The sequence below is a fragment of the Odontesthes bonariensis genome, chromosome 7, assembly GCF_027942865.1.
Source record: "Odontesthes bonariensis isolate fOdoBon6 chromosome 7, fOdoBon6.hap1, whole genome shotgun sequence".
In the NCBI taxonomy this organism is placed as follows: Eukaryota; Metazoa; Chordata; class Actinopteri; order Atheriniformes; family Atherinopsidae; genus Odontesthes; species Odontesthes bonariensis.
This window is the reverse complement of record NC_134512.1, coordinates 27525632-27551747: the sequence shown is the minus strand read 5'-3', so window position 1 is coordinate 27551747 and position 26116 is coordinate 27525632. Positions and strand designations below refer to the sequence as shown.

At 40.6% G+C, this 26116-nt stretch overlaps 2 protein-coding genes across 2 annotated transcripts in view; both read right to left on the bottom strand.

The window, feature by feature from the left end:
* snupn (snurportin 1) overlaps nucleotides 1–8607 on the bottom strand; it is a 59180-nt gene extending 50573 nt beyond the window's left edge. Inside the window, exon 1 of the mRNA XM_075470370.1 lies at nucleotides 8587–8607. The gene's annotated coding sequence lies outside the window, so the exon portion shown is untranslated. The remainder of the gene's footprint in view (nucleotides 1–8586) is intronic.
* Nucleotides 8608–16039: 7432 nt separating this feature from the next.
* Nucleotides 16040–26116, bottom strand: part of cspg4 (chondroitin sulfate proteoglycan 4) — a 70740-nt gene continuing 60663 nt past the window's right edge. Inside the window, exons 8-11 of the mRNA XM_075470367.1 lie at nucleotides 25690–25821; nucleotides 24221–24381; nucleotides 21011–21194; nucleotides 16040–20165 (exon numbers count right to left, since the gene is read on the bottom strand). Of these exons, the coding sequence (XP_075326482.1) occupies nucleotides 18334–20165; nucleotides 21011–21194; nucleotides 24221–24381; nucleotides 25690–25821 (2309 nt within the window). The 3' untranslated portion in view covers nucleotides 16040–18333. The remainder of the gene's footprint in view (nucleotides 20166–21010; nucleotides 21195–24220; nucleotides 24382–25689; nucleotides 25822–26116) is intronic.

Below are 26116 nucleotides of genomic sequence, written 5' to 3'. Positions count from 1 at the left end.
AGAAAGAACTCTCTGGTCTGAAGTATTTTGCAATGAGCCTCTGCTTGTGTGGGATTTGATGTATTTAATAGTTGTGTTTCTAATAATTGCAAATGACCACACGTGTTTGGTGCTAGTTACTGAGCATGCATGTGATCCAGGTGGAAAGTGAGCCCAGGAAAAAAAGCAGTTGACAAATGTGAGTGGATGTGAACCACTCCACCCAGTTGATTCACACACAAGAGAAAAGGAAAAGGGGTCTGGAAGAAAATGAAGAACAAACACTGGAGATAGGAAATTAGCCTAAGTTGATACATAGCACAAACAGTTAAGCTGTCAAGTTCACAACAAAGTTTCTACTCTTCTGTACGAACATACTTCAAACTTACATCAGTGAATTTTTGATTTACAGCTAAAATATTAAATTAATTTGAATACCAGAGGTCACTTTTGAAATAAAATGTTTGTCCGTTAGAGCTTTAAGATTCACACTGGAAATCCAATGTATTGCTTGTTGTTCCAATTTGATGCACAGTGTTTTCACAGCTCTTGTTGCAGGCAAAAACAACATTTAGAGAGCGGTTAGAGTGCTTAAAAATGCTAAAGTTTGGGATGACGTAACAATTAAACATGGCCAATGGAGTCCCACACCAGAATGTGAAATAGCTACAATGGTCAGTGGTCGACAACAAAAATGTAGCAATTTAACAGCAAAGGCACAAAAATTGAAAAACAACTTCACTTTCTGGACGACAAAATCAACATAGGCTTCGATCTAACTTTCAAAACTGTAAAACTCTTACATTTTGCTTGATATAAAACTGTAGAAAAAAAAAATCACATATCACAGCTCTTACATGATCAAAAAAAGCTTTTTAGAAAGTGGAATGGGGCAGATGGGCTCATATTATCGAACAACTTTTCACTTTTCTATTCAGCTGACTGTTGTGGTTACCTAAGGTGAGACTTAAAAAAGAAAGGTTGGTAAGGTTTAGATATTAACTAAAATATGGTTTGGGCTAGAGATGGAAAAAAAAAAAAAAACATGGTTAAGCGCAAATACTCACTAATTAATGCTTACAGGTTTGCTTCACATCATTCACAGAAAAACTGGCAGTGAAAAACGTTACAATTTAGAGCTCATTACTGTGAGCAATGCTCTTTCTCATTGTCTCTTTATTTTCACGTTGTCATTTGGTACGTATTTTTTCCACCTCTGTTATTCAAAAGCGAGAAGCAAGCAGCCAGTGTGGTAGGAATTCTTGTCAGCTGACTGAAAATAGGTAAATGATATTGGCTGGTGCGAAAAAAAATTATGATCTATCAATGAAACTCAGATAAAAAATAATTAGAAGCAAAAATTAAATAGAAAAAAACACGAGTGATGGTGGAGAGAAGAGGACCCAAATGCACAGCAGCAGGCCGGAGGCTGATTGAAACTTAAGTTGTGACTTTATTTAAAAAAACAAAAGGTGCAGCCAAGCTGAAAAACCATAAACTAAACTAATGAAAGAAATAAAAACAGAAAACCAAATTAATCATAGGATAAACAGAAGACAACAAAGTGAACTAGAGACTAAACTGAGAGCAGGACACAAGTACAGAACTGAGGCAGGACAAAACTAAGAGTACAGGCAAAAGCAAGGATGACAACACAGACAAACCATGAGAGGAACTAGAAACAAAAAGGCAAATCAAGAATAGACGAGTACAAACAGAACAAATCCAAATTTAAACCAAAAACCCAAAACACTAAGAACACAAACAAGAAAACAGAACAAAGCAACACAAAAGACCAGGAAAACAGATCCAGAGTCAGGAAATTCACAAATCCTGACAATAGTACTGATCATCTAGTTACAATCCACTGTTCCACTGAGAAACTTTGGATCTTTACCTTTATGTGGATGTTATGTTGACAAGTATCAGCAACAAGAGCATCACTGGAGACAAGGTAACCAGCGTCTAGGGAGTCAGGAATGGTCAGATCTTATTGTGATTCCCCGTAAAGAGCGTGATTCATAAAGGCGTTACTCCAAAAGCAAGACCCAACTGATCTACTGTCAATGAACAAGTCAATCACAATAGGACGTCACAGGATACCCTAGGTCATGACCTAATATACATTTGGTGGGTGTTTTTTTATGTTGTAGCTGATGGGATGTGCAGACCCATATCTTAGATATCTTTTTAATTGGTTATTATTGTAATATATGACATGAACGTAGTTGGATTTATTTTTGCTTTCAGAGTAGGAGCAAGGCAAAAGGAAATTGTGAATTTCAAAACAACCCAACGAAATTCATGACGTCGTGCACAAAAAGAATAGCTGCGGCAAGGTCGGCCATCCAAATACAGAGTTTGGAAAGGCTGTCTCATATCAAGCTGCCCCCAAGGGTAATCTGTCTAAGAGATGGACAAAGCTAACGTAAACACTGACAAACTAACGTCAGACTGTAAAAGTACGCAGTCAAGGGTGACTTAAAAGGTTTTATTTCACCAGACATCACCAGCCAATGACTCACTGCTCCCTTGCAATACATATTGCTTGTTTCCAGCAACGTTTCCAGTGAGTTTCAGTATGATTGCCCATGCTGTTTTGGTAAGATTATGGCTCAGACATCTGACGCTGGAATAAATCTCTTGAATTCCCCATCTGTGAAAGCAACGACCATTAAACAAAAAGTGTGAAAAAACAAACAAAGAAACCAATTAACTAAAAAAAGAAAGAAAAAACATATCAAACCCTGGGCAGATGATAGTCACTCACAGAAACATACAGGACAAAACGCCCACGCTTGCTCACACTCACACCTAGAGTCAGTTGAGAATCACCAATTAACCTAACATGCAGGCGTTTGGACTGTGGGAGAAAACCCAAGGATGAACAGGGAGCACATTATAACTCCACACAGAAAGGCCCCAGCTGACATTCAAACTTTGTTGCTTTGATAAATTTCTTTTCAGATTACTATAAAGAATCACCATGCAGACCTCATTCAAACCCACTAAACAAAACTAAGCAAAACCCACAGGATTAAAACTATAAACTGTTCAGCTGGTGAGCTCAGACGATCAATACTGTACATGCAAAACTTGCGTTCGCATGGATAGTTAAGTGAGTTAAAGTTGATTTGATTTCCAAGTGGAGCCCAAAAACATGCATGTCAGGTTAATTGGTGACTCTTAACTGTCCCAGGTCCATTGCAAAGCCTGCAGCTGGCACCACTTTTGATCGTCCACTGTTTAAGACTGCGGACATCCGTTTTTCATCTTCAGTCTTTGTTTTCCTTTTCTTTTTTTTCTTCTCATTACAGACGTAATATTTAAAAAAAAAATGAAGAAAAGAAGTATTGGTTTTCAATAGAAATCAGCTTCTAAGCTTCTAAACTCAAATGTTCCCAGAGGCAGAATCCAGAGCATGATCAATCCACCCTCATGTTTAATGGTTGGAACACTTTTTTCCATCTCCAAACATGCCTTTGCTAAATGCAGCGAAAAGCTTTCAATATGTCTCATTGCTCCTCAGGACCTGGCCATAAAATGCCTGATGCTAGTTTAAATATTAATCTGCAAAGACTCTAAAAAGTCGCAAACTGTCCATTAGCACGGGTTCCTAAACTTTTACATGACACTGTACCTCTTTTTCAGCTCCGCGGAGTGGATGGGATTTAATAAGGTGTCCTGCTGCACTTCAAAGCCAAAATCTAAAGTAGTTAAGCAAAAAATGTTTCAGATAGCATTATAAAACAGTGTACAAACAAGATTGTGACATGAAATGCAGGAGTGGACAGGCTGGCAGTAGTTATCTGCCCAAATCACACCCTGTGCAAGTTGCAGAGCTTAAAAACACAGCAAAGACAGAAAGATAAGAAAAGGTTCCGCCCTCGTCGTCCAGCTTGCCAAAATATTTCCCCTCCAGTTTGCAGCCTGGGATTTCTTCATGTCCCCACACTCCCTCCTCTGACTATGGGCTCAAACATTCCCGCATGGTTGGAGACTAAACTGTGAACAGATATTACTAGAAACTAGACAGATCCCAGGGAATCCTCCACGCAAGCAATGAAAACATCCCCCCACTTTGTCAACAAGTCACATTCCTGGTGTTTGTCACATCCAGAGAGCTATAAGTATTAATGTGCAGTAATTTCTCATGAAAGGGAAGTGGAGTTTGTTTGACCGCTCTTCCACGATGCAATTTTCCCAATTTCCTTTTCGCTTGAAAATATTTTCAGTATTCGTGGACACACTTGGGCTGCACGTTTGTGTAGGAACTGTTGTCTCACAGCAAGGTGCTTCCTTGTTTAAATCTCAGATGTGGCCTCTGGGTGGAGATTGCATGTTCTCTGCTGGCACTCAAGCTTCCGAGACCAAAAACACGAATGTTAGATTAACTGGTGATTCTAAAATGACCGTAAGAGTGGATTTGAGCATGCATGGTTGTTTGCGTCTTTTTCCTCCGTGTTAGTCCTGTGATGGACTGGCGATCTGTCAAGAATGTATATTAGCTCTTGCCCAATGAGGGCAAGAATAAGCTTCAGCCCCCCTTGAGACCCTAAACAGGATACTGTGGGTAAGGAAAATGAACTATATTGCACTGCCTCCCTTCAGCATTTTTTAGTGATATTCATATCTGTGCTTTAATTTGCCATTCTATATCTCTCCTTTTCCTTCTTTTCCTTTCTTTTTTTCTCAGTCAGTCCAAGGTGGATTTTTAGGATCCTGTGTTGAAAGGTCCATTTTCATTTCAACTCCAGCTCTCAGAGAGACGGCCTCACACTATCATTGAGACCTTTTTTTAATTGATGCAGAATTTACAGATGAATCAATGACAGCAAGCTGCCAGGATCCTGAAAAAGTGGAGTAATCTCAAACCATAACATTGTGCTTCAAGTCTGGGGCATTTTCTCAGGTCTTCACCTGAGAAAATACCTTTGGTCCGCTCACAGCATTTCCACTGTCATGGTGGCCAAATAACCATGTGCTCGACTTGTCTGTCTAGAACCCACCACTCCATCAGGCCTAGTTTTTCCTGGCACACCTCCAATGTGGAATTATTTTTTTTCCCTCACACTCTGGGAAAGACTGTGAGGGCAAAATTAAGAAATGGAAGACTAACGCTTTTGCTCGCAATGACTTAAAAAATGTTTTTATGTTCGGTGGGCTACATTATATCATTGAAGGAGATATCTATACCAAGGATCAAGAAGAAAAGGGTGAAAAACCAAGTACACTCAAACCAGTGGCGGCTGCCGACTTTTAAAACAGGGGAAGCCCATATTACGCGTTCAGGGTTGTAGTGGCTCGTGCCATCCCAAAGCAGAAGATAGCAAAGTTAAAAATAATTAGTTATAACATAGCTGTGTCTAGTATGACAAGTATGCCCAGCAAATACACAGAAAGAAGGTATAGACTTTGAAAATTCACACAGCAAGGGCAAAATCAAGTATGATCAAATCTAAGGCCTGTAAATGGCTGGATCTGTGGCTGGATCAGAATCTGTGGAGCATTTTTCCCTGTCATAATGAATACTTAGAGTTTGATGGTGGTGGTAAGTATTCTTAAAAAAGGTAACATTTGTGAATGGGCAGCATGAATTCTGGAAAGAAACAACTAAAAGTATTACACAGTGCACCTTTAAACTATAAGCTATACTATAAGAAACGATGGGAAATGAGTGAAACTCCGACAGCACTTTCACAGACGACCAGTCTCTTTCGTATCCGCTTTGGGACTGAAGTTCCAGCGTGCTTCTCCCCGCTTAAAAATTCGGCTGCCACAACATCTCTCATGATGGACAAACACTGACTCCAATCATCACGACACAGCCCCTCATATTGACGAGCCCACGTCTAATCTACCCCCAGAGACGCCGAGCAGCCTCGGAAGTGATGAGTTTTTGTCAATTTAGCCAATGATGACCTAGAATTGTAGAAAAAAACTTGACTCTCCCGCCCCCTCCTGAAGCCGGGCAGCCCTCGGCTTGGAAGCCTGGCTGTTAGTGGCGGCTTCATAACATGATTTCCTCAGTGAACGGCGGCGATTTCAGAACAAATCACTTCATTAACTACAGGACAACATGTTGTAGTTATGAAAGTAAATGCAGTATTGGGCATATCTTGTGTTTTGTGAATAACTGTTTTATCAATTTTAATGTTGATAATGTTTTATCAAGATTAAATGAGGTGATGTGAAAAACTATCTTCTGACAAACAGAAATCTAAAATTCTAGTTAAAGGTCATAGACACAGAGTCCTGTTTGTGGACTCCTCAGGATATTTAGCGATACCCAATCTGCACGGAGTTCAGTTCAAAGCTCAGTTCCAAAGGAACTATGAACTCTGTTGGCAAAGAACTGATCAATAGTTTTCTCACATTTCTGTAAGCTGAAAAGCAAGATTTCTGTCACTGACACTCTTTAGTTCCAAACTAAAACGATTAAAAAGAAGCTTGCTAAAGTATGAATGATATGTTTTGTCATAGTAATTCAAGTCATCACTATTGATGCGATTCAAGAGGTTAAGTTGCCTTAAAACAGCAGAGTTAATCACTCTGTAAACTTTTGAGAAACAAGGCATTGCTGATCTTTAAACTAGCTTATTCGCGAACTAAGCTAACATTTGTTGGCTAGCATAGTTGTGTAACCTACAACAAACTTTAAAGTTAGCTGTTGGTCGTAAAATCACACAGCAGCTATAACAGATACCTGAGGTGATACAGATACCAGAGCAATGTGTAGTGTTTAGAATACAGGAATTTTGCAAAAGGTTCCATTAGCTGACATTCCCTGTGCAGGGAGCAGGGAGTTGAAAGTACTGTTTATGTATACTTTGGAAGGAAATGTAGCTTGTGAAAAACAAAAAAACAAACAAACAATAAACCTACGCCTGTTATGTCTCAATTGACAAAAAATCTTACATATGTGAGAATACACTTTAGCAGGGCTCTCAAGTTTTCAAGTTTGCTTGGAGTGAGATTCGGGCGGGGCAGGGGCCGGGCCGTGTGTGCGGGGGGGGGGTTCTTTCGTGTGGTCCCTTGCAGTATCCCATCGCCATAAACTAGCTACTCAAACAACAAAGTATATGCTATATTCTACATGAATTTTTATGAATTTTTATGTTGTAGAGTTGTGAAATTATTTTATCAATGGAGAAATTGAGCAGCCTTGCTTTGTTGTCTACAGTAGTAGATCAACCCTCATCTTACATTAAAGCTCCCAGATCAAGGAAGTGACGTCGGCGCAGCTTTAGCAGCAGAGAAGCTATTAGGCTTGTGTTGATAATAATAGACTCCTGGACTATGTACAAACTTCCAAATGCATCGTTTTGTGAGTACAGACCATATTTGTACTACTGTAGAAGTTTGGTGTCATGGCATGTGATTTTAGTGTGGTAAGTTTGGAGATACTGCCAGGTCCCATTAGCGCTTGCACTAAGCTATTCGGGATAACTCAGTAACTCAGCTGATGTTCAGCCAATATCGGAAAAACTTCGGGTGGGCTACTTGGCTGGATGTCACGGTTCAAATGACCCTAGGGTGAATCTACTCCAAACCATCACTTTAAAGGTGGGGTATGAGATGTTTTCTGGAGCATTTTTTATCATATTGTCTGAAAACCTCCTCACGACCCCATTGCACCCACTAAAATAGAATGTTTGAAAAAAAAAAAACATTTTAGTCCATTGTAGAGGGTGTAGCAAGAGGAAATGTCTGACCAATAGAAGTAATGATGAGAGTTACTTCTATTGGATTCTGACACGCCAATCAACCGTCAGCCCCCCTCCCCCCTCCCCCCTGCGCGTTCACAGACTCGTGATTCGTTCATGTGTTTTGAAGGCGTGGTTTCGAGGGGTGGGCTGAAGGGAGAGGCAAGGCTGTGTATTTTCAAAAATATAGCTTGCAGGAACCGTTTTTCCAAGATCTCATACCCCACCTTTAAATAACAAAGAAATTGTTTTATTTATACCAAAATCACAAATCGTCACTTTTACACTAAATTCTGCTATATTTTAAAATAAATTGTTTTAGGTATGCAAAGTCTTAACAAACAAAAAAACAGACAAATTAAATTAAGAAAAACAAACATAACCCCAAATGGGCCCCTTGAGCAGTCCCTCTCTGTGTGTGTTTGTTTATGAGTGTTGGAAGTGTTTGTGGCAGATTTTAATGTTTGATGACTGATATTGGGGGCTCCCATTTAAAGCACTGTGGCTCAATGTCAGCCATTTTCACAGTCATGATGGAGGACAGAGTTCCATTCAGAGCCAAAGTGTTCCTGGTCTTGGTTTTATTGAGCCCCACCATGGAAAAAAACCCTCTCTGCATCAGCATTTCAGTGTGGCAGAACTAATACCAGTTTGGCAATTGTAGATAGCCTTATTGGGAATCTGCTCATACCAGTCACCTTTGAAAAAAATGAACCACGGAAGCCTAATTACACTCCTACATATTTTTCATTTTTCATTAAGTTGCTCATGTCAAAGGGTGTGTGCTGAATATTTAGGTCTACTACTCCTACGAACACTTTAATCCGCAGGTATTGGTCTTTTACAAAGAGTAGGAAAACTATAGTAACTAACAAAAGATTAAAATAAATGAAGATATGACCTGCTGATGATTCTGACGGTTCTCTTCCACCTCCAGCTCGTCTACAACTTCTGCACGCATTCAGAGCATAATAGGTTATGTCCGCTGTGCATTCATGGAACATGGAGCGTGCTTGCAGCTGAAAGCTATTTCAGACCTCACCCAGCAACAAGAAATTCTGTTTTCTGATTGGCTGAGAAATTCTATTTTGTGATTTGCCGATGGGTTGCTAAATCAAGACAGCTGTACCAGAGCTATAGTTCTGAGCTGTACGAGCACACAGTAACCTGCCATTGACTCGTTTATAGTATTGGCCATTAGAATTTCTGTGCGACGAAGTTGATCATTTCTCAGCGTGAGAAATGGCATGAGCGCGTGAACTTGTTGAAACGCGTGTGTTTCACGCTCATTGCGTGAGACTTGAGAGCCCTGCTTTAGTAACACCTCATTACAAATCTGTTCTGGGGGTATAGAGGCTAAACAAAGTGTGTTTCACCGCGTTATTGGGGTGGCCTGCTGAACAACATTGGTAATGAAAAGCACTGGAGGCAGACAGCGCTGAGTGAATTTCCAGAAGGGCTCTCCCTTAAAATAACTTCCTCGTCAGGTCCTGCATACCACATCTGTGTGTGTGTGCCAGACTCCAGCCCATGTGGATCTGGCCACCGCCTCACCCTTCTTCATTCAGGGCCACCTCAGGACCACACTTCTTCTGGTCATGTTACAATGTTACTGGTGCACGCATTCTCCAACATAAACGAAGAGAACTTGCTCAGCTTTTTCAGCCTTAATCTCAAACCCACCTGAGAATAACAAAGCCTTCATGTTTGGCAAATTGTTCAAATGAAAGCAAGCCAGCTTGCAAAACATCCTAACTGTGTGGAAAATGTTTGCTTTTTTTTCAATGAGGAAAAAAACCCAACTTTTTAAAACTTTTTTATGCATGTGTGTGCATTAAAACTGGTGCATTTTTGCCTCTTGTTGCAGCATTAAACTGTGCTGTGAGAGTTCCACCCTATTACACAACCCAGATCTGGAGGTTTGACCCCCTCCAGATTTTTAGGAAGGGGTGAAGAGTCCACCCCAGTGATTTCCTGCCTGATCCAGGGTCTTGGGCTCTCTTCTTCGAGGACACGGAGATGTAAGAGGGGATAACGATGAAAGGGGATGGGTGCTGAAGGAGGGGAAGAAAATGAGGTTCAGTTGGAGAGAGGGTGAAAAGAGGGTGGGAAGAAATATTAGAGCTTTGCTACGGTTGTTCTTGGCTTGTTCTTGCAGTCTGTCCCACCCCACTGCAGGGTAATTCAGAAATATGCACACACACTCAACGCGCACAAAACAAAACAGAGATTTCCATGACAATAGTGTTCCAGCCTGTGGGAGTAACAAAGCAAAAGTGACCACAGTGCATTTCTTTCACAGAGGGACTGGGTAGTAGTCTTGGTCAGCGCTGGATCTGAGGAATCCTCTGTTACCCCCTGGGGCCACAAAACCAAATAAGCCTTGCAGCGACCTCAGAGGCAAGTCAAGGCAATATGGAGGGGCTTCTCTACAAGTGGGGGTTCATCGGTAGTTCAGGGATGACTTGAACGAGATCAATAAAAACTTTGTAAAATAGAGAGCTTTAGCAGACTTGCTCTTCAATCACAGTGAGTGTCATCTTGTTGCCAGATTATTTAGAAATTCTTCTTTTAACCCCCCCTGAACTCCACTTTTTCTTGTTTGAATTGTTGTTCCTGTCAGTACTGTAGGCCTATGGTTAATGTGTATTTACTTAAAACTGAACTGGAAAACAAAGAATCCATGAGAACATGCTGTAGATACACTCCCCTTGGAAGACTTCAAGCAAACTTCAAACTAATAGCCGCAAAACATGTCCCCCGATGCTAAGGCTGGATTATAAGGGCCTCCCTACAAAGAGTTAAATCTAATTACACAGTATAAGTAGCAGCCCACTGTGAATGGAATGTAGCGCTAATGGTACAGGAGGAGGCTTACAAACTTTTTGAGGTTTTACAGAGAATATTACAATGAGTCATCATAAGAGTCTCATAAGTTTATCATGAGGGTTTTTCCATCCTCTCTGTCCATCCTGTATCTTCTTCAATTTATGTTATTCAGCAGTTAGCAAAGATGAAATGTCCACCGACAGAAAACATCTGACAGATTGTGAAATCAGCTGAATGGAAGACTTGTAGTTGCCGCCATGCTGATATAAGCTTGAGATAATCATGAGGATAATAATAAATAGATGGATAGTTTATCTTTTTTGTGAGGACAGTCAAAAACAACACAGCTGCTTAAAAGACTGATATACTTCCAACCTGTCACACTTCACCAACAACACCACCTGGTTAGATTTAGAAAATGATCACAGTAAGGACTAAAATACATCCTTTTCTTTACAATGCCACCTTCACCTCAATGGAATCCATTTCACTAGTTGCCTTGGTGACGTTTCAATGTAACAACATGTTTTGACGACACTTTCTCTCTTCCTGGTTGGGTTTAGGCAAAAACATCCCTCGCTTTAGGGTTAGAAATCAGAACTACTAAGTTAAAAATAGTAGTTTCCTAACCCTAACCAAAATTGTCATTGCCTAACATCAACCAGGAAGTAAAAAATGCTCAAGTAAAGTGTTCTGTTCTGAGTTCTGACATTCACTGAATGATCTCAGGAGGAAAATAATCAATTGTCGTATGAAAGTGGATGGTGAAAGGCACTGCTTGTAGCTGAGTCATCCACCTGCCTTCCTGCTTCTTAAGAGGACTATGCGGCTCATTAATGAAAACACGTGAGAATGACATCTGTTCTGATGTGGAAACATCGTGCGAGTCTTATTTCCCTCCTGCAGCTCATAGGGGCAGTACTTTACAGGAACCTAACCAACCATCCAATGAATGGCACTGCTACCAACCAGTGAGAGGCGGAGAAAAGGCATGTCAAGTCTTTGCCTTATGAAAAAGGACTTGTGACACATTTCTGAATCTGATGCATATCAGAAGAGATTTAGAAGTTGGTGTTTTCCACTGTGACTCCGTTCTTGGGGTTGATTTTGGGAAGAAGACAGTCTTCACAAGATTTCCTGTACAGCAATAAGCATTAAACTTAAAGTAATACTCCACCTTAAATCGGTTGCTATCCATAGCACAGTTGTACAACCTTCAAAAAGAGAGGATTGTATTATGGAAGAGAAAAAAAGCATGACACCGTAACATGACTGACATAGGAAGTTTTGCTATCTAGCATAAACACAGTTTAGTGTCCCACCACACACTGTACAGAGGGCAGCAGGCTGTTCTCAGAGGAACAAAAAGCTTCCAGCTGCCTCTGTGTGTCCTCCAGACTGAAGGCCCTTTCTTCTCTCAGGACCAACTGCTTCAGCAGGGCTGTTTGACTCGCACCCCAGCCCCAGCCCCTGCACATTGCACTGCTCTCCTGACCCCAACATATGGCCCCGGGGACCCACCTCCAACCCTCTCAGATGGCTGTGTGTGAATGTGGACTGTCTTTTCATTAGGGCTGGGCGAGTTAACTCGTTATTATCGCGTTAACTCGTTAATTATTTAACGTCGATAACAATTTTATCGCGCATTAACACAGGTTTTATTATTTATTTTATTTTTGTAAAAGTCTGCTGCCGTCTGCTGCGGAACCGGAAAAGAAAGTAATCGGCGGATCCACCAAACATGGAGAAGGGTACGGAACTTTTACTCGGCCATTTTCATTTTAAAGTTCTTCCTGACGGCGGAGTCGACAGAACCAAAGTCATCTGTAAACACTGCCAAGTTGAATTGTCTTATCACCGTAGTTCCAGTCTAAAATATCACTTAAAGGCAAAACACATAATTGATAGCAGCAAGTCATTCAAGGAAACAGACAGTGGAGCGAGGCTTCTACATAAAAACTACAGAAAGATGCTGATGTTAAAAGTGTGTTTGCACAACAAATGTTATGGCACTTTCATTCATATGGCAGTATATTTAAAATAAAACCAAATGCTAAAAGCTATACGCTACTTTTGAATTAATTTTTGAATTTTGCGTAAAAATGCGAATAATCGTGATTAATCAGGGAAATCATGTGATTAATTAGATTAAAAATTTTACTTTTCATGTGTTCAGTGTGAATCTTTAAGGTTATGTTTCCTTAAAGTGCACATGAGGAGCATGACACTTTCCCTGTGTCATTTAAAGAAACTTTCATTTCTTGTATGTTACTTTCACAGGTCCAAAAAGACCTTTAGTCTCTGGAATACTGACAAAGGCCAGGAAGAGACAGTGCATCACTCCCTTTCTTCGATCTTTGGATGAGCTTCTGTTTGGATACAGAAGGAAATTCGAGGCCCTGCTCATTGTGCATCAATCTCTCAACAGTCTGAGCCCCAAAAGAATATTTGTTAAATTTTTGTTGAGTACAACCTTGGAGGATTTCAAGATCTGCAGGGACTGATCTGTTCTCATTACCCAGAGTTAAAACCAAACATGGTAAAATAGCTCATGCCCACTGATGGAATCAGCCCAGCTTAAATCTTAGATATGCTCCATCTGTGGTCTTTTTTCTTTTGATTTATATAACACTCATGGCTGAAAAAGCTGAAAGATTCTACCTCACTGTTTGATTGACAAGAGATCCCCGACAAACGAAGTACAGCAACTCCAAAGCTTAAAACCAACGAGCTGCTACCAAAATGAGAGCAAACAGGAAGTTGGGGACAGCCACATCAGTCAGAGGGGAGTCGAAACAGTCAAGGGTTCAATCTGACAGCACTGATGCGCCGCTCAGGTTTTATTTTCAGCTTGTGACTTTCTGCGCTGAAGTGAGAGATGTCAGGGGAAGGTGGGAACCGCATACAGTTAGGAGGTTTTGTCTCGTTGCGTGCCACTTGCTGTTTGTCGAAGGGTGGACGAGTGTGTAGCTAATGTAGCAGAGTGAAGGCCAGAGTAAACAGACATGTTACTTGCGCTGGAGCTGACTCAGAGCCGGTCTGTTAGAGGCAAAGCCAACGTCAACACAACCCAGCATAAACTCAGGTTAACAAGCAGACTGAAATCCTTAAAGTCAAAGAGGCTGGAAGTAAGGCTGACTTAATTGCCAGAAGCTTTGGATATAAAGAAACAAAGGCTATCTAAAAGGGAACCCTCACCCACCCTATTTTACCCATCTAGGAAACGCTGCCACGTTTTTGATTGATAATGAAGCCCATTGCATTTTCTGGCAGGTCTTATCGATTCCACAACTTGATTAAGCTGTGTTTGTGCCCTAAAACTGTGTAAACAACCACAGCGAGCTCAAATCTGATGCCACAGTTTGTCAAGACCTCGGCTGTCAGAGTTGAAGAGTTCAGCCGTTTAGTGTCATGGCATCTCAAGAATGGTTTTCTCCTCCCCGCTTGAGAAAGTTTTCATTCCCGTAGGTGTCCTGGGGTAAAGGAGGAGTCACTCACACCAGATAACATCTGCCAATCAGCAGCTCGTTCTCTCGACAAACACGTCTCGCTTCAAATCAGGAGTCTGAGAATACTGTGGTTTCCCAGAAACATCCAACTTTGATATGCATCAGCGTCTGCGGGACTGGGACATGTTCGTTCAGCGGAGGCAGACGAAAGGATTTTCTCCTCGTGTATCGTGTGTCTTCAGGCTTGCATTTTTGGCTGCAGCACAAATGACCAAACGCCCGAATAAGAAATCCTCTCAGTGGATTGCAACTCAACAGGGCAACGCCATGGGCCATTATTCATCATTATCATCTTTTATGTTTGCATTATAGAGTGGTGAACACGTATGTGTCAAACAGAGGCTGAGAGTCAAGGGTTAACGAGGATATTTATTACCAGCTTAGTGGACTGACGATTGCAGAGCAGAGCAAGGGGGAAAGATGATTCAGGTAAGCAGAGGGACAAAGATAGCCAGTCAGCAAGGGGACAGGCCTGGGGGAAGCCAAGCTGCATCTTAGTCAGACGTGGTTTGTGGCAAGAGCCAGGTTGTGGATAGCTAAGAGCAGAGTGCAGGCAGGGTCAGACACAGCGAAATGTGAACTTTCAGGAAAAGGCTGGAACGAGACTAACTGCATAACTGAGTCATGTGGTCAAGAAGCGCTGTACTTCAGGCTTGGGTGAGTGAACACCTGAAGCCACTCTTGTTATGGGAGCAGATATTAATGTAGAGAAGGGGGGGGGGGGGGGGGGGGGGGGGGGGTTGAAACTCCTGGCTCGGAGGGACAGGAGAATGATACGGGAACAAGACCCCCAGATATTCCAGTAGTTACTTTACTTAACAACTGTCCTGCAAAGGTTCCCCTCTCTTACATATCTGTTTGATTCATATCTTTTGTTTTGGTCAAGTCAAATAAGGAAACACATCTATATTGAAGCTTTTTCAAAATATATCAAGCACACACATGATTGTATGAAAGCTGCTTGTGTCATTAAATTTCAGTTTCATCTCAGCAAGGCTCTCAAGTCTTACACAAGTCTTTCTCATTATTGACAAACTCTTTAATTTCCGTTTCCAAAGAGTTTTGCGCACAACAAGACAATCCACATTGTTGTGAGTTTTGAGTGAAACTGGATCTCAGACTCATGCTTAAGGAATGCTCCGTGAAGACCCTGTTTGAAAATAGATTTGGTTTTTAGGTATAAGCAACCGTTCTTTCTAAACCCACCAGAATGCAGTAAATTTGTTCTATCCATTTCAAAATGCGTTCAACTGGAGACTAGTCATCCACAGCACAGCACTGCTCAGAGACAATGATCTAAGCAGACACATGTGGAGGAACAGCTGTGCCAAGCAGCTTATGAAACCTGCAGGACGAGCTGTCGAAGCAGAGCGCGGGTGGACCGACGGCAAGCCGGAGACAGCAGAGACAGACGAGAGAACAGAGAAAATGTAATAAGCTGGGAGAAACTCTGAAAGCAAAAGGCCATTCACTGGAAAGAATGACGTCTGGAGAGGCAGCCTTAAATGTTGACAAGTTCAAGGGCCGTTCCTGCTTCTTGAGGAGCTGTTTGCACTGTAACGCCCTCTGGTGGCCAAAAAGACGTATAACAGTTTCCATAAGAACTGGAACATAAACAGCACTCCGTGTTTGCACATTTCCTTTAGAAATAAAAAGTCTCTCTTATTATTCATTCTCTTGGCACAGATTACTGTAAAAATAATTGATTTTCAAAAAAATAACTGTTTTGCCCGATGAGTTAAAACCAGCCCAAGCATTTGTGGTGCATCCAAACAACTGGATTATATTTTAAGTCACTATGTATATTTTATGAGGTAAACAGAAAGACATTTGATAACAGATGCATAAGACATCCTCAGAAGAAACTCAGAAGGAATGTAATTTCATTCTAGTCTCGGCTATTTTTTTTCTTTTCAAAATTTGCATTTTATGTTATGTTAGAAGGTATAGTGATAGCTGCAGAGATGAGTATAACTCACAGATAAAACATGAAGACAGGAGTTTTGTTGCATGAACGTTTTATTTCCATAAGTGCCCAAAACAATCTTAGAGACAAACTCCAGCTTCAAAGCAGTACTTGTTCCAGAAACCAATCATTTCCAATGACCTTTTCAAGTTAAAAGGCAACTGCAAAAGAAAAAAACCCAAACACAACAACAACCACAACAAAATACATGTAGATTGAATATGAACTGATGAATAGGATTTGACAGTAGTAATAAATAATGAAAATGAGAAGCGGTGGTGACAAAACGCTGCAATGAAGCAGAAGCCTAAAAGTGAAAGCCACCTGCACACGCACGCACGCACGCACGCACGCGCGCGCACACACACACACACACACACACACACACACACACACACACGCCCAAGCTGATCAGTTTAATCAAATGTTGTTGCATGTACTTTCAAAGTAAAACATGGTATAAAGACATATTTCTCAAAATGTTAATCAGGCCGTCAAATCTTCCTCGAAAACACAATATTTACACATATAGCAGGGAGGGTGTGAATGTGATATCCTGAGGGAGAAATATTTTATTTCAGCTAGCTGTAAGAGATAATGTCACCAGAAATACACAGTCTCCTGAAACCCATCATTTCCTGAGCTCTGCGTTGTCTGCAAAAAGTTCGACCTATACTTACAAAAGATTACAAATATAGAAGATCAAAGAGGGTGATTACTGCGAAAAACATTGTATCGTCAATATCTAACCAGTGAAAAATAAGGCAACACCGGCATACAGTATAGAAAAAAAAAGTACCACAACTAGTCAAACACTTCTTAGAAAAGCTTTAGCTTTAGTCTCTTTTATATAGTGGACCCCATAAAGTTTTCTGATTTTGTCATGGTGTCCTTCATCTTAATACTTTCAGCAATAAAAAAACAGAGAACTGAACCATCAGAGGCCAGAGTGATTAAACAAAGCCATCGAAAGAGGAAGATTGTAATTTACAGTAGCACTCTTCTTAGCTTTAATATGCTAAACAAGCTTAAAAATAATCTTTTTTTTTTTTTAAATCTAATTATTCATTAAATGACAGTCTGTATATTCAGCTTACATATGGAATGCTTCTAAAAAGAAAAATAGCTTTGAAAACTTATATTCTATTAGTATCACTTTAAATTGACACAGTCTAACCAGCAAAGCATTTTATTCATTATTCTTAGCCCTGCACCAGTAAGTTTTTATGAATTCTTAATTGCAGACTTGGGAAATGGAAACTTCAGTTTGAGATTACCTCACTCCTGTCTGTCAGCCAGTTAGAATGTGTTAAAGACCAACATTTCTGAACTAACGTCCTGCCTGTGGTCAACAGACTGCGAACGGTGTATTTATGCGGTCAGTGCTGTGCCAGTTCAGTCGATATTTACGAGCACTTTGGAAGCATGCAGAAATATTAACATATGACAGATGATGCCGTGACTCCGAGCTAAACTCAGTCAAGTTGTTAAATTAGGGATCTCATTTTCAACTCTTTAAGACAGTTTCTTTACACACAGACCTCAAACTTGCTAACTCATTCAGTCTGAAATTGCTAACACTCATAGCTGTGTGTTAGTGTGGGGCTACAGCTAGGTGAGCATTAGCTCAACTTTGCTTAGCCTAGCTTAACTTAGCTAAGCATACAGACTGAAAACAAGGGAAACAGTAGCCTGTAGTTTCATTAAAAAAGTTGAACAGTGATATATCGGTTGCAATAAGACGTACACACAGACAAGAAAATGTGGTGTCCATCTTGTTATCTATTGCTCAGTTAAAGAGTAAATGTTCTCTCAATGTTACTGAATTTAGCCCTGAGAAACGACATACAAAAGTACATCTAAAACATTAAAAATAAACAGAAACCAAAGAGGCACCCTGTCCTCATCTTTTTCAACTTTCCCGATGACCAAAAAACTGAAATAAACTATAACCGAGATTCTAAATTACCTATCCACTTGGGTGATTAATATTTTCCTAAAATAAAACACTGAATACAATAGAGCACTGCCAAAATACTTTGTTGCAAACACTTGGCATGTTTATGTCTTCATTTGTGCCCTTTCACAAAGAGGAATGATAAAATTGAAATAAATAGACATGGCACGAGCCTCCTAAGATAAGAAACAGCCTTTTCTTTGCCAATAAGTGTTCAGTGTTTCCTTGCCTGAGAGTTTGTCCACAGTTATGCTGAGATAAGTCAATACAAAAAGTGATTCATTTAGACTGCTGTGGCAAGAGGTCTTTAATACTGAGAGGAATCATTTAATGAGATTTTCAAACACTTGAGGAGCCACCTCCCACTGTGTTCTATCTCAAAGTGTTTCAAACCCAGTACTGATTCTTTTTCAAGGCCGGGTTTGTTGTCCGACAGTGCTGCAACAACTCGGGGTCTGTGTCTTTGGACTCCACATTGGACATGGGGATGTTATTGGCTGGGTCAGTTTTGCGAAAGGTTTCTGTGCCGGCCACCTCTCCATTTTTGGGCTTGGATGCTGCTGTCTGGACGTTATGTTTGCCAGTCTTGTTTTTACGGATCAGATAGTAGGCCAAGACGGCTGCCAGCAGCAAGAGGAGGAGGACTACCAAAATGGGGATGAGAATAGACCAGAAGCTGCTGCGACGGGTAACATGGGGTTTTCCATGGGAGGTAGAGCCAGGTGGTGCAGTGGTGATGGCATCCCCAACAGGCCAGTCTATGTTGTTAGGGGACCCAGCCTTACCAGGGAGGTCATTATTATTCTTGGATAGGGAATCTGAGGGAATCCTCAGCAGAGTGGCTGGGTAAGCTCCAGAAGAGTTATATGGACCCGTCTTGAAGGAAAGCACACATTCTGCAGGAGGGACCCCATGGGCTTTGAGCAGGAAGTGAGCTTCATCCTGAATAGCATCACCTGAGGCATTATCTAAGATTTCCATAGCAACACGACCCTCATCCAGGTCCTTCTGATTGAATGAGTCCACTTGCTGACCTGCACCAGGACCCCCAGACCTCACAAAACGGGCCCCTCTCGGCTGCTGGATGATTGTGAACGTGGGGGAGGTTCTAGTCTTGTTGGCCAGTGGAGTTGCATCCAGAAGTTTTCTGTCTAGTTGGACAAGTGCGCCCTTGGGTAATAGAGGACCCTGGGCGATGTTGGCCAAAGGCTGCACAGTGATGTTGAGGACAGAGGAGACATTAGCGGCCCGGCTGCGGGCTGTGAATGAAACACTGTCTCGAGGTGAAGTGGACTTGACAAAGCGCACACTGACTCTACCTTCTTTGATCTGTTTCTGGGTAAAGGCAGATGTGGGCTGTCGGTCTACCATCACAGCTGCATACTTTGGAACACTTGTGATTTTGTAAAGGATCTCCTCCTCAGCTGGGCCTCCTGTAGTGGCCCTCAACATCTCTTCAGTAATCAGAGTCTCATCGTCGCCCTGCTTCACTTTGATCTCAGGGACTTTGTTGAGAAGTAGGGTGTGAGCGAGGACGCCGATGTGTAGCGTGTATGGCTCTGTTTGATGTTCTCCATCTGACAAGATGAATTCCATAAAGCTGTTTGCAAGACTGCCATCGCTGTGGAAGCCCAACTGTCCACGATTAACCATCTCTTGTGTGAACTCTGAGAGGGGATCCATTGTGAGTGAGTTAACCAGTTCACCATTGCTAGGTGCTTTGGTGACCTTAAAGTGCACCTCATCAGGTGGACTGTCTTCATCTTGAGTGTTAAGATGATTCTGGGTCAAGATGGTCATAGAGCCTTGGAGAACCTCCAGAAGCATATCTATAGTGACTAGTTCAGGGGGCTCAGAACCTCGCCGTTTGATAGAGACATAGAAAACCTCCTCCAGGATCACAGATTCAGCAGGTGAGGCCAAACGATGACCCTCAGATTTTAGACGGGCCCTGAATGAGAAGCTGTCATGGGTGGCCCCTGAGTCATCATGAAGATACTCTACCTTTCCTTGAGACACATTTTCCTGCATGAAGGATGGTGCATCACGGGGCAGGTCCTGACCGCCCAGGGTGATACGACCATGATCGGGGAAGCGTTTAATCTCAAATTCCACATCGACATCGCCTTGCTGTGCTTCCGGCAGACTCGCCAGAAGATTGGAGGCATCAAGAATTGAACCGTCAATGGTTTTCCTCTGGCCCTGCACAATGTCCAGACCTGAGCAGAAACAATAAAAACAAACACAAATCTGAAATTTCATCAAAATAATTTTTCTAAATATACTCAGCATCCCATTTAAACTATTTCCTGTTAATACTTAATTGTGCAGCACATTGCAGATAAGGATGGAGCAGGGGGCTTGTTGTTTTATCAGCGACAGAAGCAGATCTGGTACTGTTTGGATACAGTGAATAACAGGAAAATATTCCAAATAGGATAAGAAAATCAGTGGAGTTTTAAGCAGACTTTTTCCTTTTGTCATGGTTAGCTTGTGTCTGCACAGAGAAACATCCTCTAAATGGATCTTCATTAACAGGTTAAACTAAATATTTGATATTGAACTGATTTAAGAGCGTATATAATAAGCTACACTGCGACAAATCTTAGTTCCTTACTTCACATGTTTACTTTCAAATATATGTACACTTCTAAAGTATCTCAGGGTTGAAACGTTCAGTCTTAAAGTTATACTCCAGCAAAATGACATGATATCATGTGATCGAAATAACTGTGGAATATTTATTAGGTGTTTTGTACTCAAAATATTGATTTTGGGTAAAATATATGATCAAAGTCTAAACAATATATCATTTGTTTGACCCAACCTTTAGATTTATGGCAACCTTCAAACAATACTGTGTCTGAATAAAGCATCTGGAGCCCTATTTTAGGGTTTTTCATCTCTGCTTACTGACATCTGCAGACATGTTTATACAATTGTGATGTTTGAGTTGAATTAGCGGTTATTAGTGCTCATCCACAATAAAGGCCTTTTAGAAAAACCACGTCATTGACAATATTCTTCCCATACCGTTGTGTCGCAGCGTCATTTTGCCATTTACCTTTGTTCTTCCACAGCTGTGAGGAGATGTTGCTGTGAGCAGCAAAATAAGAGACAGTGATGGGCAGGAGGTGACGGACGTCAGTAGCCGGATGGGATGACAGAATGAACTCCATGAAGTCCCTCACCACCCAGAAAGGCTCAGTAGGCATCTGGTGCTCATAGTAGACCACTCCTGATTCCAGCTGTGGGCACCAGGAGATGCAAAATTAGAAGACGGTTACAATAAAAACAACACTCAATATCCTTTTATATCCAGCGTAGCCACTTAAATGACTGATGAGAATATTTCAGAACACAGTCTGTCTCAGCAGATATATACTGTACTTTGATTATTTAGTTTTTATTCCAACTGAATCTTGCAAAATTTGGGCAACAATGTGAAAATATTTTGTTAAGAGACACGTAGCTTTTACAGTAACTTCCTCCATCAGTCTCTTGATATGATGGCAAGTTGTGAGTGTCATAGTCACAAATAGCAGCTCAAGTGGCTTCAGCATTGGTCTGGCTCATATGAACTGGGATAAGGCAATAGGCAGTCCTAAACCTAACTCTTCCTCCATGTTTTACACACACAAGCTTCTGGAGCAATCAGTACTAGAATGGATAACTTTTATGCGACATCAGGCTGTGAACAACTTTAATCTGTAATTATAGAAAAACGATTGTCTCGTTTTCATTGAACTCTAAACCCTGTCAAGTTGAAATCAGTTTTATTTTTGGAGTTTCGGGCTTGAAATTATTTTGGATATGTTCCTTAGGAAAAAAAAAAAGAGCCTTCACCAAGTAAGCACGCGCACACACACACACACACACACACACACACACACACACACACGCACACATGCACACGCAGGCACGCACGCACGCACGCACACACACACACACACACACACACACACACACACACACACACACACACACACACACAGACGTAAATGTGCAGGAGTAAATATGTGTGCACACTCAGACCCACACTACCGAGAAAGTCAAATCGTGTTTTCAGCTCAGCTTAGTGTTAGATTTTCTGTCACATTCTAAACAGAGCAGTTTGCTCATCCAAGCAGTCAGATGTCAGGGATGGAAATGAACAGGCGGCCTTGAATCAGCTTCAGCCTTGGCAGTTGCATACGTAGTGGTACCAAACTGTCAGCTACTGTATCCAAAAAAAAAAAAAAATCCTTTAAAGGCTAAAGCTACCATTAGTGGCATGTTGATAATCAGTTTGTTTCCCCCCTCAGAATCTGGACATTTGCTCATTTAATCAGTCATGGGAATGGGAGTACAAATGAATATCATCTTAAATGAAAGATTATTGGTCTCAACCAGGATCTCTGTGACCTACCAAGGGAACTGTGGACTGTGACTGTCAACATCTGGCCAGAGAATGGGGTTCCTGATATTAATATCTTCCTCAAAGTCTTAATGTCTGGTTGTACTGCACAGTACAATTTGTTGGCAATATTAATGTAATGAAGACTCCAGTCAACATTCTGGTTGTGCACGGACAGGTTTGTACAAACAGTTCCTATTTCATTCAAACTCTTATAGTTAAAACTCTGAGTCTGGATGGAGTTATAGTGTAGAATCCATGATGCAGTTCAACTTATATATGAGCAGAGTCATGCAATGATTAAAATACCAATCGATTTATAACTTTGGAACACAACTGACTTCTAAACTTAGTAAGCAGGTTGATTTAACCATCAATCAAAATGAGAAAAAATAAACTTATTCTGAAAAAATGCCCACGATGCAGACCAAGGCTATTTTCAATAATATAAAACTAAATATTTCAAAATATTAATTCCAATAATAATGACTTTCGCTAAAAATCCATTTAGCTCTCTGCTCTTTACTTTTTAGACTTTTTACTTTGCTACCAAAAAAAATCTGTGACTTCTGCCTAAATATGTTGGTGCAGAAGTTTGCACAGCAGCTTTTCCCCAGTCTTGGATATGTTGTTGTGTCTTTTCAACCAGTAAAACAGGGTTTTACCACTCAGTGAGGCTTAGCCAGGAGTAACTGAGTACAGTCACATGTCTGATAACTTCACATGCATAGTTTCCAGTTCCAGTTTCCAGTTAGCTTCCAGTTATGTTTTAAATAGCAACCTCTGCTGGTACGGAAGAGGAACATGCTCATGGCTTTCTGTATGAAAGACAGCAGTGGGCCTATGTGCTTAGAACACTAAATATTAAGTTAGACGTCAAAGAACTTGGAAGGAGATGAAAAAGTCGGTCACTCATGACTTTTGGAATTATTTGTTTCGGTCGGATAAACTGATAAGCTTTGAGTAGCATTGTTTACGATGTATATTATTTTTATTCAGTTATATCTAATTATTAAGAATGTCCCCTTTAGATCCCTGAAAATGATTAGAAATCAATAAGCTGCATGCTTAATCTCATTTATTTTTTTGACATCATTGAAGAGCACGGGTCAGAGGTGGACATGACAGGTTTTAACAAGTCCTTACCCGAAATTTATGTGAATATTAACACATATCATATATGATCTGCCCTCTCTGTGGCAAAGGGTTTATTTAATTATAGGGTAATAACACTGATAGAAGAAAACAGTATTCAAACCACAATATTTGGTGTAGGTCACTCATTTGTTTGAACTTGTTTGAATAAAAATCACCATTGTCGGTCTGGGAAGGACATTTTCTACCATGTTAACAAACACTAAATTACACCTGGTTTAGTCCAAAATGAGTGAGCTGTCCTATTGCTTTGATGCCACTCTAAGTCTCTCTTTCGACTGAAGTCATTTCATGGAACAGCGGTGTTTGATCCTAAAGCAGCAGTTCGGGTTGAAAGGATTAACGCATCAGAAGGGCATTACACAGTATATTCTTACGTAGTGCCTTTTACAGATGCTATTGCTTATTGCTACAAACTCGCTATTACTTTAAATATTACTGTGTCAACAAAATGCTAAATAATTGATTTTTTTCAATACCCACTTAATGCAAGTGAACAATTCCAATTAAATGAATGATTATTAATAATAATGAATTGATAATTAAATAGTTTAGTTTCAATAGGTTTAATGGTTTTACTGTTTAAATAGTTTTGTCAAAGGTATTGCAGTTACCTTTATCTTCATTGAATATTTATGTCGAAGAATATTCTTTTTAACGGGTGAAAAAGAGCTAAATCTCTTTAAACAGAAATACATTCAGCCTCAAGCCTGGAAGAAATACCTGTGATTGTGAGAACTGGGAAATCTCCTCGTACTGGTTCCTGTCATTTGCCAGGATCAGTCTTCCTAAGCGAGGTGGACGGACAAGTAAGAAGTTGATCTCATTCCCGTCCTCATTGGTTTCAGCCCCCAGATGGGCGCTTGTGATGGGCTGCCTGGTTCCTGTGAAAGAACACACACGAGCACGGGGTCCAGTGAGGGCTGAGATTAATGCGAGGAAAATGGCTTCTTAGCAATGTAGTTTAAAAGAACCCCGAGCTGTAACACTGGCAAGGGGTACAACATTTTCCTGATGTGGGGAGCATCACTTCAAAAATGTATCCACGTTTTCAGTAAATGTGACAAAAGATCTCACAACCAAGTTATAAATAGCACAGCAGCTATGAAAGGCAGCTGTTTAAAGACACCAAAACTGGGATCAGGTGACTTATAAAAATGAAAAAGTTAAAATATCAAGAAATAAAATGCACTACTGTAGAATTAGGTACATTCAGTATCAATGGCAGATTCAAGCGTAGAGCTTACACTCTCTCTATTAGCATAGTCAATAGATGACATTAGTTAGTTTGCAAACCACTTGACTCCACTTGGGTTGCTGTTACATCACAGTTACAAATGTTTCATATAAGTATGACAGATATTTTTAAAGCGATTGTCTCAAAACAATCATGGAGACATTCAGGGAAATTGAGGGAAGTGAGGGAAGTGTCATTGTGCTGTAATTACCACTTATGGCCATAAGGGGCTGCTGTTTAGCAAACATTACTTAAAATCAAATCCAATCTGAACGACTTCAGAAGTAACTAAGATAAACAGAATGCATTTTAGGTATAACTGGGTTAAATAAAAAGAAGAATAGAATATACATATATGTGTATTATCTGGACACTGTAATAGGTATGCTATGATTTCTAATCTAATTACCAGCTGTGATCTTTGTGCTAAAACACATAAAAGTGTAAAAACTGAACAGTGTAGATATCATCATCTTTATCTTTATAGCAGAGAAGCTGTACTGGATTGCATAAACAAAAAGAACTTGTATTGCCGTTAATTACATTGAAAATTTGTGTGAAAAAAGTGGGGCTTTTTATTTCTTTACTATTGATTCTCATGATTCATGGGTCATGTCACTTATGGTTCATGTAAGGTCCAAATGTGTTTACTTGATGTGTTTTTCACCACATGGGAGTTGGAGAAAGAAGAAAAAGAGGCTTTGCTCATTAGTCATCTGCACAATAAACAGATAATAGCTGCACAAAACGACATTGAAACACGATAGGCGTGGGAAAAATTGATGGCATTTCTATAAATGTTAGGCATGATTTGCTATAGTTCCAAGTGTGTAGCTCGTAGATTACACATAGAAAACTTCAGACCCACCACAGACAGCGCTCATTCATTCAAAGCACAAGTGACTGCACATTCGTCACCTGATGGCTAAAAATCTGAAGAATTTTGGCATCTTACCTGGAAATAGAATGAGTTCCTCCTGCTTTATCATGGTGATGGTGAGAGGCCTTGCTGTGATGACAAACTGGTAGAGAGGAGACGTGTGCTCTCCATCTGTCACGGTGAAACTGAAACCACCCGACTCCTCACCTGGAAGAGGTTTGTTTGTTAGTGACCATCTGTTTGGTTGAATCCGTAGCTCTTAGTTTCTTTTTTCCTCACTCCGAAACTTCAATACATAATCACAATATTTTTGATGCAAGGTGTAATAAGGATCCTATACATTACTCCATACATTTGTTGCCGTGATGAAAAAAGAATACACTTACTTATTACAATAAAATCACAACATTGTCACAATATATCTTTAGGGGAGTTTAAAAGGTACCACTGACTACTTTATAAAGTATTGAGTATTTAGAGAAACCTGTGTTCGAGTCAGTTA